Source organism: Anolis carolinensis, chromosome 2, assembly GCF_035594765.1.
Source record: "Anolis carolinensis isolate JA03-04 chromosome 2, rAnoCar3.1.pri, whole genome shotgun sequence".
NCBI lineage: Eukaryota > Metazoa > Chordata > Lepidosauria > Squamata > Dactyloidae > Anolis > Anolis carolinensis.
The window spans coordinates 223,579,486-223,598,085 of record NC_085842.1 but is presented as its reverse complement, the minus strand read 5'-3'; the positions used below and the strand labels follow the sequence as shown (position 1 = coordinate 223,598,085).

The 18,600-nt window shown below is 40.8% G+C and overlaps 1 protein-coding gene across 11 annotated transcripts in view; it reads left to right on the top strand.

Annotated features, from left to right (window-relative positions):
- The window catches only part of lingo2 (leucine rich repeat and Ig domain containing 2), an 867,433-nt gene that overhangs the window by 648,064 nt on the left and 200,769 nt on the right, over positions 1 to 18,600 (top strand). For 8 of the 11 annotated variants that reach the window (XM_062974162.1, XM_062974163.1, XM_062974164.1 and 5 more), the window contains one exon: positions 1 to 18,600. This exon is cut by the window's left edge and continues 67,649 nt beyond it. The exons of the other annotated variants lie outside the window; for them this stretch is intronic. In XM_062974162.1, the coding sequence (XP_062830232.1) occupies positions 13,629 to 18,092 (4,464 nt within the window). In that variant the 5' untranslated portion in view covers positions 1 to 13,628 and the 3' untranslated portion in view covers positions 18,093 to 18,600. 11 annotated transcript variants of the gene reach the window in all.

Below are 18,600 nucleotides of genomic sequence, written 5' to 3'. Positions count from 1 at the left end.
CTCCCTCCCTTCCTTCTGTGTGTTGTGTATTTCATGTGTTACCTCCCCCAGACATCTCCTTCCCTCATTCTCCTCCTTTGGTTGACACCAAGAGCCATCTAGTCCAACCCCCTTATTTCTGCCATGTAGCAAAAGCACAATCAAAGCACCCCTGACAGATGGCCATCCTGCCTCAGAATAATAATAATAATAATAATAATAATAATAATAATAATAATAATTGTGTGGTTTTCTGGCATTGTATATTTCTGCCGCTTCTGTGACTGTTCATTTGTATTTTGATTCTGTAGCCCACTTGTCGATGAATGTCCAGAATCAGCAGCATCCACCGCAATCCTTTTTATCCTGGGCAACGACTGAGCCAGTATAGACTTCGTTTTGGTTTGATTCTCCATAATGCTAATGGGTTAGGTGCTCTTAGTTCCACTCCTCAGCTGAGACCTCTCTGGCTTGGTTGGACCTACTGGTAGTTACACTACCGCCCGCACAGCTCTCAGTCATCATTGGAGCGGTTAGGCCCCCCCCCCCACCACCACGTCAAGGTGGCATCTTTATATCAGCATGGAGTTTGGTTTGGACAAATGTTTGACAGTGGCATTGAAGAAGGGAAAAATCATTGAAAGTGAGGGCATAAATATGCCTAATGGCCAAACAATAAAGTGTCACCAGCCAGAGGCCTATAAATATCTGGGCATATTACAACTGGACAACAAAAACCATAGTCCAGGAGGGGGGGTGTTTCTTTTCACAAAGAAAACAGGGGAGAGACAGTGGGTGGGAAGAACTCTCTACAATGTGATGGCAAATCAACTGAGGACTCTTGAATAAAAGGATAGTTTGCTAGTGTGTGATTTGTTGTTTATTTGTTCAGTCATTTCTGACCAGCCCACGTGAGATCTCCCTGTCAGTTGTGGTAACCCCCATCTCTTTCAAAATCAAGCTAGTCACTTCAAGGATGACATCCATCCATCTTGCCCTTGCTTGGCTCCTCTTGCTTTTTCCTTCCATTTTCCCCAGCATCATTATCTTCTCCAAACTATCCTGTTTTCTCATTATGTGGCCAAAGTATTCATCTTTGCCTTTATTATCTTTCTCTCTAATGAGCAGTCGGGCTTTATTTCCTGGAGTATGGATTGGTTTGATCTTCTTGCGGTTCAAGACACTCTCAAACTTTTCCTCCAACACCACAGTTCAAAAGCGTCTATCTTTCTTTGCTCAGCCTTCCTTATGGTCCAGTTCATGCATCCATTGGTTACTATGGGGAATACCACTGCTTTAACTATGCGGATCTTCGTTGCCAGTGTGATGTCTCTACTCTTAACTATTCTATCGAGGTTGGTCATTGCTCACCTTCAAAGAAGTAAACGTCTTCTGATTTCCTGGCTGCAGTCTGCATCTGCAGTAATCTTCGCGCCTAGAAATACAAAGTCACTGCCTCCACGTTTTTCTCTATTTGCCAGTTATCAGTCAGTCTGGTTGCCATCATCTTGTTTTTTTATGTTTATCTGTAACCCAGCTTTTGCACCTTCTTTCACCTTGGTTATAAGGTTTCTTAGCTCCTCCTCTAGTGTGTGATGGAGGTAGGAAAATCATCAATTTAATTTCAAAACAGAGTATGCTTGAGCTGTATGGTAATCTATTCTTCCAATCACTTGACATGTTCAGTGGGATGAAATCTTAAAAGAAACTCCTTCTGCGGGTGATAGTAGAGACAACTAATCATTTGCAAGAAACATGAACTACATACGTTTGACACTCATTGGAAATCTATTCTGGACGTGCCACAGAGATCAGCAAAACTGAAAGGACATGTGTTAACCTGTTCTTATTAACTGTGAAATGTGATTTGGTGAAAATGTTATTTCTGTTGCTGTTCAGATTTAACTAAAACACAATCTGCTACAAAAGAAAGCTATAATGATTGTTTTTGTTTGGCTTTATTGGTTTGCATTTTTGTCTGAATACTAAGCAGCATTACTAGAATTGGTCTCTTTACTCTTTATGACATTTCACTGAATGCTGGAAAACGTGAAGAGTTTTGCTGAGGTTCAGTGCTAGGCCACAAACTCAGCACGTTAGAATTTCAACTTTGCAAAGGTTAATTTGGTGACTATTGCAACCTGACGCTTTGAGGGAACACCACAGTGCACCTAATAAATGGATCCATGCTAGTAGGCATTCCCCCATTTATTTCATAGTTTGAAGATGCCAGCAGAATTGATAGATTAAGAACTGGAGCAAAAGGGGTAACCATGGCTTATATGGAAAATAAATGAGAGAGAATGTGGAAGAGTTCACATAAATCTTTTTATCTCATATTTGACTAGCTGTAAATTTTGAGGACTATTGCCCTTAGACAGGAGGAGGAAACTGCACAGAGGGAAAGACATGTTTCCTCCCTGCATCTTCTTGGTAGGCTGCAATGCAAAATTTTGGCGTAGTCCAAATGATGTGATGTCACTTCTGGTTGCCACTTTGTCTAATTTTCAGATTTTACCTGCCTTGTGTGCGCGTGTATGTGATTTGGAGGGATTAGAAGCGGTTTCAGGAGGTCAGGGGGAACAAACACTTGTATTATGGGCCTTTTGGGGGAAAATGGCTATTTTGGGAGTGTTTTTAATTTACATTTTGGGTGGGGGTCTAGACACTTTTAAAGTTTCTTTCAAATATGAGCCATCATGCAAAGCAATTTGTAATACCACAGTCTGAAACACATCTCCATGCATGATTTCAATTCTTTCTTTTACTTTCTTTGCTGAATTCCTTTAGCTGCCCCATAACATAAGCTCTCTGTTGAGTTCACAAAACAAACATATAATTAAAATGCAATGTAAAAGAAAAAAACTATTCAACCAAGAATGCAGTGGCAGCTTAGACTTTAAACATAAACATTCAAGCCGTAAGACTTTTGTAAGCCCAGCTGAGAACTTTGTTCCATAACTAAAGTGTTATTAACAAGAATTTACTCTTTGATGGTAGGAATGTAAATATTCACTTATCGTCACATGTAGAAACAAGTAATTTGTGAAGTTTTGTACTTTCTCAGTAGAGTTAGAAAATGTTTTATGCAATTTTGATTTTTGTTTTCATATTTGGGGACTGCTGTTCCAGTATGAAAGCTGTTTCTATGCAGAAGAATGCTGTTTTCCACAAAAAGATTGTGTAAATTTCTCCCAAAAGTCCTGAAATGTGAAATAAATCTGCTGGTGTTTTCTTGACAAGTGTCTAGATCAGGGGTTCCCAAACGTATAAAGCTGCAGAGCCATTTTTAAAGGAAAAGTTCCTTGTGGGCCGCATTGCATTTTAAAATTTGACAGACCACTGGTCTAGATGTATCAGAAATGAGGAAATTTATGGATATTCCTTACCTCCCTAGTCACTTGTTATCCACATTAGACCATTGGTAGGAGCACTCATAAAAGCACTCCTGAAAAAGAGCTTAAGGCTCAGGCATTGCCATTATATTGCCATATAATATGATTTTATAATACAGTTTAATCACATTGAACTGCATTATATGGCAGTGTAGATTCATATAATGCAGTTCAATGCAGTTACAGTGCACTATGAAACTTCATTATATGGTCAGTGTAGGTAGGCCTCAGATAGATACGTATGGAAATAGGTGGTAAAGAAAGCTCTAGAACTAAGCTTTAGTTTGGTTCTCGAAATGGATCAGGAGTAGATATGGCTGCCACCAAGACCCTCTCCCCACACCTTTGACCTCAAAATAAAGAAGGCTCATATAGGATTCTGCACTTACAATTTTTCATTTAAAAATAAATTTAAAGAATTTCAAACTGTAAAATGGGAAGATATTTGTTTGGAAAAACTCTGTAAAACGTATTTCTTTTTTAAAAGGGGGAAAGTTTATGTTTAGAACTTGAAACAGAATGAGTAGTCACATTTTAAATGCTACGTGCTCACTATGAAAGTCAAAATGTACATCGACAGTAAACCAATTCATTCCAAATACATACATTGTATAATGAGAAATGTATTTTCTTCTTCCATGACCAATACTTGTCATTACCAGAGAGAAATGCATAAGGTCATTTGTGAGATCAGATAAACAGGAGTATGCTCTGGAGATATACTCTGCATGTAGGGTCAAATTACATTTTTCTTTGAACAAGGCTTTTTATTTGATTGCACTATGAAAGAATGTAGGAAATAGGATAATTGAATATGAAATGTTACCAAGCATCAACAACAAAAAATAATGTCTTCCAACCTTCATTCTATTTTTTTCTGTTTGAAAAAAACAGAAAATAAGAACCAAAGAGTAATATATAGAAAATATCTAAGTCTACATAGGCTTCTGAATGGTGGACATTATTATTTCATTGAGAAAGTATTGATTCATACCAGCAGTTAATTTGTTTTCCAAGAAAAGCAAGCTGAAAAATTGAGATATGACCTTAACTGTAGAAATAAACGATATGTGTCTTAAAAGGTGGAGTGATATACTAATTTCACATATGTACTATGTGTACATACATTTGGATTGTTCTTGCTGTATTTTGATTAATATTAGTTACAGGATGCGTATATCTTACACAAAATGCTTGGGACAACAATTGTTTTGGATTTTGGATATTTTTGGATTTTATAAAATCTGTATTTGCATATATATCTATAATTACATATCTTGGAGATAACACCCATGCCTGAACATAAACTTCATTTATATTTCTTGTATGTTTAATACACATGACCTGAAAATAATTTTATACACTATATTTGTTCTTATTTTGTGCATGAAATAAAGCTTGTGTACTCTATATTGAAACATCCATAAGAAAGCATGTGGACAGTTTGGGGTTTTGGAGTATTTCAGATGTTGGGATTTGAATAAGGTTTGCTCAACCTGTATTGGCAGGGAATTTAGGGAGCTATGGTTTAAAAAAATCTTTCCCATGCTCTGGGAGTGACTGGATTTGCTCATTTATTCACTATTTGCAAGAAAACATGAATTTCTTTGCCACCTCTGTGAAGAAGCTGGAGTAGAAATATCAACTCTGCTTTGTGCTAATAATATCTAAGGACTTCATCACACTATTACTTTTCAGCGTTGTAGGATGCTTCTGCCCCAGTTGAGCCACAGAGCCCCATGCCACCCATCAGAGGACATAGCCTCACTTCGTGGCTCAACAGGGGTGGCAGCATCCTACGATGCTGTGCTAGCAACACGGGAACCTCCCCATGTTCCATTAGGAACAATGGCGCTAGCGCGGGTAAAGCCACATGGTGACGTTTCCTCACAAGGCGATGTGCCAGTCACCGGAATTACCCCGCTGCCCCACCAATTTGCCATGGAGGCTGATAAATCGATGCGAGGAACCTCATCAATGTGATGAGGTTCTAAGAACTGATATAACCATGCTTGATACCAAATATTAATACTAAAGTACAGTCAGCTCTCTGTATCCACAGACTCTGCATCCATATATTTAATCATCCATGGCTTGAAAAAATAATTTAAAAAATGCCCCAAAGGCAATCATGATTTTACCATTTTATATGTCATGGACATAATGAGACATAATGAGACATGAGCACCCACAGAGTTTGGTATCCAGGGAGAGTTCAAGAACCAAACCTCAGCTGATACCAAGGGTGCACTGTAAGCATTGTCAGTAAAATAATGCCCCCTTCATATAATTCTTTTAACATTATACTCTTGCAGTCAAAAATTTTCATATTCATAGTCTTGTGAAAACTGGGAAAAACCACATTTTGACATATTGTCTCATCTGAATTTTATGAAATTCAAATTATTGTCACCCTCAATACGAAAAAAAATTACACAGTTTCATCAGTTCTTCAGAATAAGCAGAAATGAAATTCCCTCCACTGGCACCTGCCAATATTCACATAAAAGTTCAACAGGGAAAGTGGGGAAAGTGACTTTCACTCAGCACAGGTCTTCCAATCTTCTCAGTCTTCCTGGAAAAAAATGAATATGCTCTGTAATTCTTTACGTTGGTTCACATGAACACTTTTTAACTTAAGGAAAAGAAAGAACAGAAAGAAAGTTAAACAAGATAGACTCTCCGCTGAGCTCTGTGGTAGAAATCAATTCTCCCTGCTTAACTAACATCAAAGCAAGAATTGATTTTACTGATTTCTCCCTTGAGCACCACTCTGTCCTCTTAATTGTACATGCAAGGACTGTTCTAATGCCTCAGAAACTCCCACTTGTTTCCACCAATATCCTTTTCCTCCATGTACTGGAAATCTGCTAAAATGACATGATTAGCAAGGGTCAGTGGCATCTGTAATTCATGAACACGACATCATCCATAAATAAATAACATAAATATGTCATAAACCAATTCACACACTTAATGGGTACACGATGTGGGAACTCTTGTGAAGTCCTACATAAACATGTCTATGTATAGCATGGGCTGGACAAACCTACAGTTGTGTAATAGTTCTCATCCAATCTTTGAAAAGGATCAGAGCCATTGAATTCATGCATGCATACAACTCCTGTGACATGGTTATTGTATCATTTAGCTGTACACATAGATTGCATGATTATGTAGAGAGAGTACTGGTTATAGTAGTGATGTGGTGTGCTTGCAAGTCATTTTCTGCCTTATCCTAGGACAACCATATAATGGGTTTTTTTGAGGCTAAGAGTGTGTGGTCCTTTTGATAAGAGTGTGTGACTTGCCCAAAATCATCTGTGTGTTTCCATGGCTAAGTGGGGATTTGAACCTTGCTCTCTAGAATCATACTCTAACATTCAAACAACTACACAGTGCTGGCTCTGCAGAATAGTAGGGAAAAGTCAGAAGACTAAATATTCCAATAATGGAAAAAGGAGATGGAATTGACTTTTATACAGTCTACACTCAAGCCCCTTCTACACTGCTATATAATCCAGATTATCATATCAAATAATCTACATTATCTGCTTTGAGCTTGATTATATGAGTCTACACTGCCATATAATCCAGTTCAAACCAGATAATCTGGATTTCATATGGCAGTGTAGAAGGGGCCTCACTTTCCCTGACAATTCCCAACTTTAGTGAGTAATGACATACTATACCCTTCTAAAAGCGAAGGGCCATTATGAGAGGAAAATGAAGTCTTTCACCAATATTCATGTAACTTAGGTAGTTTAACATTTGTGGTATGCCTTCATGTTGTTTCAGACTTATGTCAGTCTTAAGGTGAACCTATCACAGGGGTTTCTTGGCAAGATTTGTTCCTCCCTCTGAAGTTGAGAGAATATAATTTGCCCATGGTTTCTGAGTCATATCCTATGGCATAGTGGGGGAGTGGAACCCTGGTTTCCAAAGTCAGTTTCCAATGCTCAAAACAGTACACCATGCTGACTCTTCAGTGAGACACAGAAGCACCTAAAATTGTTGATCTAGTATCTTATATAATGTGGAATGACCTAACAGAAGAGATCCAATAGCTAAATGAGCTGTCAGAACTTAAGACACAACCAAAGACTCTCTTCCAGCAGGCCATTAACTTTGAACCTTTTTGCACTCTATTGCTGCTGTATCTTTGTAACATGTTTTTTAGTGTTTTTATTTTATAGTGGTGTGTTTTGATGTATGTACTTTGTTGAATGTATTTTATGTTGATGTGTTTTGACTGTGTTGTATCCTGCCTTGAGTCATAAGGGGAGGCAGGTAACACATAAAATAATTATAACTATGCAACAGTTCTACAATTCCAAGATAATTTGTTTTACAAGACATTTAATCAAACGATACATAACTAAATACCCTGAGCACTTAAGGTTCATGATTTTGTTGTGGTCATAGTTGGTTCCTCCACCAATGCAGATTCCAACTATATCACATTTGGAGAAGTTTGTTGTTGTAACCAGTTTATTGCCTGCTGCCCTATTTTTTTCTTAACTTTTCTATATTTAGCTGTGCTGCTCAAAGACAGCTGCCATGCAGCCTGTCATCAGGGCTAAACTTGAATCTTTTTAAGCCTGGAAGATTGGCACAGACTTGGAAAATTCAGGATTGCCTTCACCTTGCACTGAGGCATCATGTTGGAATTTAGGACTTCATCAGACAGGCAGGGAGAAAGCAGGGGAAAGTGTAGGGAATCATCCTCCTTCGTACCCTACCACCTTTTCCCATCTTCTGGGATAACCAGCCATCCCACATCCTTTCCTCATCTTCTGTCGATCTTTCTCTGTTTTAACCCATTTGGAGTTGAGCAACACTCGACTCCTGAAGACTGCTTTAGGGCTCCTTTTCCATGCACTGTGAAAATTGAGCCCCATGGAGCCCATACATCATGTGATGGCCTCTGTGGGACTCTGGTGGGGATCTGTTTCTACAGCTCATGGAAACTGTGCTCTAAAGCTCTGATGGGGTCCTTAGAGAACAATTATTGTATATACTCAAGTATAAGCCGACCCAAATATAAGCCGAGGCACCTAATTTTACCACAAAAAAACCTGGGAAAACATTGACTCCAGTATAAGCTGAGGGTGGTAAATTTCAGAAATAAAAATAGATACCAATAAAATTACATTAATTGACGCATTGGTAGGTTAAATGTTTTTGAATATTTACATAAAGCTCAAATTTAAGATAAGACTGTCCAACTCTGATCAAATCATTATTCTCATCTTCTTCAATGTAAATGTACTTATGTATCCTTTTAATAATAATAGAGTAAAATATTACATGTACTAATAATAATAATAAATACAGGAAAATAATGCATGTAATAATAAATAGAGTAAAATAATAAATTCAATAATATCCACGTGAAATAATAAATATAATAAATATAATAATAATAATAATAATAATAATAATAATAATAATAATAGAGTAAATGTAATAGTAGCAACAATAATGGAGAAAAATAATAAATGTAATAATACCAATAATAATAGAGAAAAATAATAAATGTACCATATATTCTCGAGTATTAGCTGCCCCAAATATAAGCCAACCACGACCCTCACCCGAATATAAGCTGAGGGGGGCTTTTTCAGTCTTAAAAAAAGGGCTGAAAAACTAGGCTCATACTTGAGTATATACAGTAACCAAAAAGCAACATAACCCATAAAAAACCCTGAATGAAATGGGTATATACTTCTATACTACGTACTATGCTATTTTGCATAGAACGTGGCATAAAAGAAATTTTTTAAAAATCCAACTTTTTCCATTCAATGAATAAGTATTCTCACCCACATCAATATGGAAACTTCCCAATAAATATATTGATATGGACATTATTTATTCAAATTATAAAAACACCAGAAAAACATTGCTTTCTGTTAAGAAAACCCTTAACGGGATAAATGTGAGGGCATTTCTGTGTCTGACATTGTGAATATAATTGTATGCACATTTAGAGGTTATCCACTCTCATTGCTTTCACTCAGGGCCCTCCTAGACAGGTCCAAAAATGTGGGGCCTGTCACGCTTTTACCTGAGGTGTCCAAATGATGCCTCAGGACAAAGCAAATTAATTTGGATTAATCTTCTTGAAAGGGTCTAATGGGGTATTGGGCCAGTGGGGAATCACCGCCAGGTAGTCCTGAGACTAAAATGGATTCCACCTCCCCTTCTCCTCACGTGCCATTTTAGCATACCAGGAGAACTTTACAAGCAGAATCCATGCCTGCCAGCTGCTCTCCGGTAAGTTTTAGTGTGCAAATTTGAGGTTTGGGGGTGGCTGGCTGCTAACCTGATACAATCTAGCCACCCGGGAGGGAAAATCTGGGGTTTGGAGTGGGGACTCCAGTGCAGGCCAAAAATTATTACTTTAACCCATTTTTGCCTGCATTTTCCTGCTGCCTGGAAGCATCCTTCAAGGATCTTGTTACTCACACATGACTATTTCAGAAGAGTTTAAATATTCCCAAGATTTCCTCTGAAGTATGGTGGAAATTGATATTTTCAGGTTCAAGGCCTCACACTATTATAAAACCCACTGGGTGAATTTGGGCCAGTCAATCACTTTCAGTCTGACCTAACTCACAAGCTTTTCATGAAGATATAGCCACATTGATTACTTGATTATTTGAGGCAAAAAAAGGTTATAAATACAACAAAGAAGTTGCAAAAATTCACTTCACAACTATGCAAACTCAAAGCTTTATATGATTTTGGAATGCAAGATAAATATTAATGTGCTTTATGTCCCACTGATAATCAATGGTATAATAAACAAACATAATTTTTGTTAAGATTCTAATCCACAGCATAAATTAGACAAGTTCAAAGAAAATATAGTTTATCTGAACTATAATTTCACTTCTTTGACAGAATAGCTGTTACATGTCAACCCATAATTTGATATTTATGACATATAAGATTTTGTCATTTTTAGCCAGTTGACTGCATCTCATACACGCTGTTAGCAATGGGCATACTTTTCTCCCTCTTTCCAATTATAAAAAGTTGCTGAAGTGATTTAAATGAAGTCAAATTATTCCACTTTCTATATTCATTCGAGCCACAAATGAGGACAGGACGTATCGTTGGCAGTTTACGTACAGACAAAAATGTGTACAAAAGGAATTTCTGATGAGTTCATGCTTGTAAATTCACAAAACAAAGTGGTTTCTTTAATCTAGCCTTGTTTTTGACCTTGATATCAAAAAGTAATGGAAATTGCTGTTTGAGCCAATTATCTTAAAACAAGATAACTTTGCCAGAAGCATATTTTTGGTAAGGATTCAGCATTAGTAACTGCCAGTATTTCATACGTTTAACTTTACATCTATATCTGCAAATTAAGTCTCAACAATTACAGGCAGTATTCCCCTAATAAATCCTGTGCTCATGTGTGCATCCTCCCTTTAGTATCTTAATGAGCCTATGTATATGGTTACGATATCCCAGTGCCTCAAACCTAGGTAACCTTATATGCCTGTTATACAAACTGCTAATTAAGCAAATAAGTTGGATATTTTATACCAATTGCTTTGTGTTTATTCCTGGCACAAAACACAAATTATGCAGAAGTAGCTGTGGCAGACACCTGATTATTTGCTTTTTGTCATCAAAGCTCTTTCACATATATCCTCCCCGACTATCCACACCTTAAGCATATGCAATGAATGCAGACAAAATGTGTGCCAAGTGGCTGACTTTGATAGCCTCTGTTTTTGCTGCTTCTGCATTAAAGGGATCTGCATCTGTTTTGTTATGTGAAAGGGGGGGAACCAAGGGGCTTGTACACATCACACAATTATAGTAGTTTGGTTCTTTTTTAAGGGTCTTGACTGCATCTTATGAAATACTGGGTTTCTGGTCCACATCTCTCTGCTTGAGATTTCTAAAATTTCCTCTCTAAATTGCAAATCTCAGGATTCCATTAGCTGGAACCATGTTAGTTAAAGTGGAATCACAGCGCTATAACTGTGTAAATGTGAAGAGGTCCCAAGTCTACCAAGGCAAACTTGAATCCTTATTTGTTCTGTATAGGATGGGGATTCCTTATTCAGAATGCCAAAATATTCCAAAATACAGAATTGTGCATTTGGAGGGTTATGAGAGATTGCCATCTTGGCTTTCTGGTGCTTCAGTGTGCACAAACTTTATTCCATATATAAAATTATTTTCAGGTTATGTGTATAAGATCCATATGAAACATACATGAATTTGGTGTTTAGATTTTAGTCTTACTTTTAAAATATGTCTTGTGTCTTATTCCAACTGTAAGAGTCTAAGATTCTGTGTGGAATATATGACGTGTGATTCACAAGTGTCACAGTTCATCCAATAGAATTAAATGTTTTTTATATATTTTTCTCCATACTTGTTCAAAATGTTTTTATCACACCTGAACAATGCCAGATTTTCAGTTATTTGCTTCCACAGAAAAGAGAAATGGATACTGAAGCAAGATAGAGAAGGTGATTTGCACTAAAGAAGAAAGCAGAAGGTTGAAAATAGCTTTTCCCTTCATCTAGTTTCTGAGAGATGGTGAAGTTTTTCTTCTTGTGTCCCTGACAGGTGTTACAATGACAATTGTATATTAAATCAGAAAAATTGCCTCTGTAGGGTTAAATTTTGTTCATTGAGTTTTGTAGCAGTTAGCCTTGGTATTAGCAGAGATCATCAAAGGTTCAGACTAAAGTAGAAGCATGGGGTGACATTGCTTAGCAACTAAGTGAATCCTAGACTGTTCTGTCTAATATAGATTGTCTCTGCCTCAGGTAGAAATAATTAAGGGTACTGCTGCTACAGAGCTTTGTATCCATTTTTTTGTGTGTTGTTAGCCACTTTGGGTCTCCTTTTATTGAGAAAAAGAGGGATATAAATATCGTCATTGTGCTGGTACAGCTGTACCAGAACCTTCTATTTTACTTTCTTGCTGCAAATGTTTGCAGCCATAGGACAGGCCACCTGTCAATCACCATTAAGTTTGGTTCCGCCCCCTGTTCAGGGCTCTGGGAGGGAAGGAGCCATTTTTAAGTTAGTCTCTTTTAGGAAGCTCAGCTGTAGGACATAAACCAGCTCGTCCCGTAAAAGGCTTCCTATTTCAAGAATACCAGGGATAAAGACCTCCAGGGATAAAGACCACCGGGGTTAAAGACCACCGGGGATAAAGAGCACCAAGGTTAAAGAACCCCAGGGGTATTGACTGTCCAGGGATACGACAACAGCACAGAAACATCTGCAAGCCATTGGCTGGTAGGTCCACTCAACAACCAGACGCACTTGGAGTTGGCAGTGGGTCCCAGACTAGCTAGGCCCAGATAACAGATAGCCTGGGAGGGGTTATAAGAGGGTTTTCACAGTTATTCAAAGCCTATCGCCTGTCCTGTGGGACAAGACTCCTTGAAGATTTATTATTTGTTCGTCAATAAAGACTTTGTTATTTCTTTAAAGACTTCAAGGCCATCTTTTCAGGAAAACTCCTCAACGACCCTTCTTTTAGGCCCCTGGCTTCCCGCTGGGCGTAAAGCATATGTCCTACATAACAGACAGTCAGTCACAGGCCCAGCGCGTGACAGAACATTGAAATAGGTAGCTGGTGGCTTCTGCCACCCGGGAGTAAAGTAAAGGACTTGAAAAAGCTAAAAGACAGTGCATAAGGGAGCCAGTTCAGGGCCATTCCAAGCCTCCATTACCTGCTATCCATGTGAATGTGTTCCTGCATTTTCGGCCATCTTGGAAGACAGCCCATGTGACCAGAAGGGAGGGGCCGGTGCATTCCTCCTTTTTTCCAAGTTTGCTACATTTGCAGCAGCCTCTGCAAAAGCAAGCCTTCCACAACAGTTTGCAACATTTTGCTCCAGCAACAGAAGCAAGCCTTTCCCGCCCTTTTTGAAGCAAGGCCTCACAGTTTGCTACATTTGCAGAGTTCCAGCCCTGCAGAAGCAAGTCCTGCACAACATTTGCTATATTCGCTCTGCAGAAGCAACTTTCCACAGCAAATTGCAACATTTTGTTCCAGTAGCAACAGGACTAAGTCTGTACAGTGCTTGCTACTTCATCTACCAGGTGCCTGCAAAAAGGGGTTTTGCAAACTCCTTGGTGCTTGCAGGAGTTTGGTTTGCAACTGATTTATTGCTGTGTTCTTATTTCTTGCTTTAAAGTAATAAGTTTTGAGTGTGCTTTTGTAACTGCATTGCCATTTTGTTTGCTTAATTTGTGATTATGGCTCATACTCTAGGCTCTGCAAAATCAGAGGGAAAAGCTTATAGTTTGAGATCTCAGGGTTCAATTCATCCTACCCAAAAGGCTTTAGACCTGCTTTTGCTAGAAGAGGCTCAGCTGACAAATAAGGCTGAAAGCGTCTGGCTTTCTATTGTTAACCTTGATGGTCAACTAGAAGGTTCTAAAGACACTAGGGAGTCTCAATGTATCAGGGCAAATATCAAGGTTCTGATTAACAAATGGAGAGCCCTAGTGGATGGCATCACACAGGTGCTTAGCAAAATAAACAACCAGGAAGCAGATCTTAGAGCTCTACAGTTTCTAAATAGTGTTAAACATAGGGAGCTAAGTTATGCACACCTGTTTCATGTAGCTGACTTCAGCCCCTCCCCCAGAAGGGAAAGGGATGATCAAGCTTCTCCCACCCGTAGCGCGAGCCCTGAGCTCCTTAAACATTCCCTACAGGCCTTATGTTTGAAGGATAGTCAGGGAGGCACGTCTGCCCATAGCAAACACAGCCACCCCAGCAAGAAGTTTGGCAGCAGACATGACTCTGCGCCTGGATCTTCTGTTTCAAGGAGCAGCTCCTCATCGATGGCGGCCTTCTACAACAAGGAAGCCAAGCGCATGGAGCTGCAGGAAAGGATCCTTGAGGCGGAAGCTGAGGCAGCAGCAGCAGAGCTAAGCCTCAACTTCGAGCAGGCTCAAACTGAATTAGAAGCAAAGTTAAAGCTCACACGCATCCAACAAGATGCAGCTCAGAAGAGGGTTCGTGCCAACATCCTGGCGAAGGCGCTGCATGGAGAGTTGTCTCAGGAAAACGTCAACCGTTTACCAACACCACCAACCACGCCTCTTCTGCCAGCCCACATTGGCTTCCAAGACAACAAGCTGGTGCAGGTGGACAGCGTCATCGTGCCACGCAGGCAGGTCGAAGAATCCAGGGCCAGGAGCCCACAGCCATCAACTCAGATTGCGAGGCCAATAGAAACCAGGGTTTCGCCCATACCTGAGATCACAGATGTTCCTCTGAAGGGACCTTCTAGTTTTGAGAAGAACTTCACCTTTACCCCTGACCAAACACCCCTTCCGTTTCTTCAGACTCCTCAGTCACAGCTTGAGTCTCTGTTTAGAAACCCGAAGAAGGATTTGAGGGACAAAGGTGTGGAGAAATTCTCTGACCGGCCAGAAGATTTCCTACTTTGGAAGAAGACCTTTCAGCGTGCCATACAGAATTTAAGACTCACCTCTGAGGAGGAACTAACTCTTATGGTTGCCTGGCTTGGTCCAACATCAGCCCACCAGGTGAGAAGAATCTTCTCAGCCCTCATCGACCAACCAGAAAGAGCACTGGACACTGCATGGACAAGGCTTAACCAGCGTTACGGGTCCAGCACCCAAATTGAAGCCTCGCTGATGGACAGACTTCATAAGTTCCCGGTGCTCAAACCTAAGGACTTTGAACAGCTTTGGGACCTATCAGACTTATTGATTGAGCTCCAGTCAGCTAAGGGAAACCCACAGCTTCCAGGGTTTGCCTGCCTGGACCAGCACTTGTCTCAAACTGCCATCACTCAAAGACTGCCCTTTTTCTTGCAGGAAGAATGGGGCAGGGAAGTCTTCAGATACAAGCAGGCCAATCATCAGGTCTACCCACCATTCACCCATCTTGTGGATTTTGTTACGAATGCTGCCATGCAACTTAACGACCCACAGACAGGATTTCCAACTCTTTATGGGGCTCCAAGGACGGATAGGCCCATCAAAGAAACCAAGAAACCTGCTAAAGACAGTAACACCAAAAGAAACATCGCCGTCAAGACTACGGAGACCATCCCATCTCTACCTGATGCCAAGATGACACCAAAAGAAGTTTTGTGCCCACTGCATGCAAAGCCCCACAGTTTGGCCGACTGTAGAGAGTTTGCCAGAAAGCCTCACGCAGACAAAGTTGAGATCCTCAAGAAATCCAGGATCTGCTTCAGGTGCTGCGGTACAACCCCTCACCAATCAAAGTCATGCAAAGAAAAGGTAAAATGCGAGGTGTGCCAATCCGTCAGACATTGCTCAGCGATGCACGACAAGGACTTCGTGCCCTTCAAGGTCAAGAGCGGAGCAACCAGTCAACGCACCCCAGAAGTGCATCCAGAAGATTCGGCTGGACCTTCATTGGGCACTGAGGCACCCTCTGTGGCCTGCACCCAGCTGTGCGGCAGCCTAAAGAAAGCTAAGATTTGCCACCCCATTTGTTTGGCAGATGTCTATCCCGCCAGCCAGCCATGGATGAAGAAGAGAATGTACGTGGCCCTTGACAACCAAAGTGACAGTTCACTGGCCACCCCTGACTTCTTCAGCTTCTTCAAAGGGCTGGCAAAGACTATTGACTATTGTATTTCTACTTGTACGGGTAAACAAAGAAGACAGGGCCGTGTTGCATCTGGATTTATCATTTCGCCATGTGGCAAAGACATTCGTTTTGAGCTACCTGACCTTATTGAGTGTGCGTCCATCCCACGAAATAAGGACCAGATTGCTACCAGAGAAGTGGTGCAAGCGCATCCTCACCTGAAAGGACTACAGGACCTCATTCCTACCTTTGAGCCGGGCATCGACATCGTCCTGCTCATCGGATCCAACTGCCCAAGCCTGATGAGCGTCCGGGCTGAAAAGAGAGGTCCTCCTGGTGCACCCTTGGCACAGAAGACTCCCTTAGGATGGACCATACAGGGACCTGTATGTGTTGACAGAATGCATCCTCCATCTTCTCTGTGTCCAGATCAGCCAAACACTCTCAGCTGTGGCAGAGTCACCCTCATGCAGAGTTGCCTCAGCCACATCTCTGTCTGCTGCCAAGGAGTTTCATCTGAGTTCTTATCCATCAGCGAAGTATCCCGGGATGAAGAGAACACAGCGCTCTCCCGAGATGAGCAAACGTTCCTGAACATCATGAACTCCGAGGTCACCCTTAGTGAAGAAGGGAATTGGATAGCCCCTTTACCCTTCAAAGCAGACCGGCCTACGCTACCTTCCAACAGACAGGTGGCAGAGAAGAGACTGCAATCTTTGAGACACAAGATGCAGCGTGATCACAAGACCAAGCAGCAAATCGTTCAGTTTATGGACGACATGTTCACAGCAAGGTATGCTGAGCCATCCAGCCCTGGCTTAGACAGAGAAGAATCTTGGTTCCTTCCATTCCATAAGGTTACTCACCCTCAGAAGCCGGAAAAGGTGCGCATTGTGTTTGACGCCAGTTCCAAATTCAAGGACATCTCATTGAACGATGTGCTCTTGAAGGGACCAGATCTTCTGAACAGCCTTATTGGAGTCATACTAAGATTCAGGGAATCAAAGTATGCAGTCATCGCTGACATCTTTAAAATGTTTTATGTGTTCCTGGTCACACCGGAGCATAGAAAGTTTTTTAAGTTTTTATGGTTTGAAGACGCCCAGGCTCAAGATCTACACCAGTTGAGCATCCCGCGTCAATTCATGGCCAGGAGCCCTTTACAGAGCTTGCACACCGAACTCCACATTTTCTGTGACACTTCAGAGAAAGCCACTGCAGCTGTGGCTTATGCAAGACAAAGAGACTCTAGTTCTTGCGCTTTAGGTTTTGTTATGGCCAAGGTCAAAATTGCTCCATCTAATACCACTATCCCTAGGTTAGAACTGTGTGCAGCCGTGCTAGCCATCCAAATAGTTCAGATAATTAGGAGAGAAACTGGTATTTCAATCAGGGGACCGGTTAAGACAATCAGGTCCAATTGCAGCACAAATTTTGTTGGGGCTACCAAAGAGTTAGACTGTGTTTTTAAGTTTGCCAAGGACCCCAGTGTCAACAGTTATTTAAGTTCAGAAAAGGTTACATGGCTGTTTAGTGTACCGCATGCATCTCACATGGGGTGTGTGTGGGAACGTATGATTGATTTGTATAGAAAGATACTGGACGCTATGTTTTTGAACTGTAAATATTTGACCCACGATGTTTGGGTCACCTTGATGGCAGAGGTGACAGCCATTGTAAATAGCCGTCCATTGGTGCCCATCACCACAGATTCGGACAACCCACAGCTTCTCACTCCTGCATCCATTTTAACTCAAAAAGCATCTGAATGGCAGGAGATTACGTATCCTGTTCCTGAAGGATCTTACAGAGCACTTTGGAAGCAAACTCAAACTCTTGCCAATCAGTTATGGAGACGCTGGAAGGCAGAGTACCTGGCTCAACTCCAGAGTCGCAGGAAGTGGAAAGACTCTAAACCCAACATCCAAGTTGGAGACATTGCACTTCTCAAAAACAAATCCTTACCTCGTTTCAAGTGGCCTTTGGCCAGAGTTGTAGAGACCTTGCCAAGTCCGGACGGATTGGTAAGGAAGGTAAAACTAAGAGTGTGCCAAAATGGCAATGTTTCTGTTTTACACAGACCAATTTGTGATATTGTGTTGTTGTTGAATGTCTAATCAGTTCATTACCAGATTTGTTTGTTAATGTTTTAGTATAGATTTCTCATCATTAAGAAATCTAGGCCAGGAGTGTGCTGGTACAGCTGTACCAGAACCTTCTATTTTACTTTCTTGCTGCAAATGTTTGCAGCCATAGGACAGGCCACCTGTCAATCACCATTAAGTTTGGTTCCGCCCCCTGTTCAGGGCTCTGGGAGGGAAGGAGCCATAAAGACCACCAGGGATAAAGAGCACCAAGGTTAAAGAACCCCAGGGATATTGACCGTCCGAGGATACAGAACAACAGCACAGAAACATCTGCAAGCCATTGGCTGGTAGGTCCACTCAACAACCAGACGCACTTGGAGTTGGCAGTGGGTCCCAGACTAGCTAGGCCCAGATAACAGATAGCCTGGGAGGGGTTATAAGAGGGTTTTCACAGTTATTCAAAGCCTATCGCCTGTCCTGTGGGACAAGACTCCTTGAAGATTTATTATTTGTTCGTCAATAAAGACTTTGTTATTTC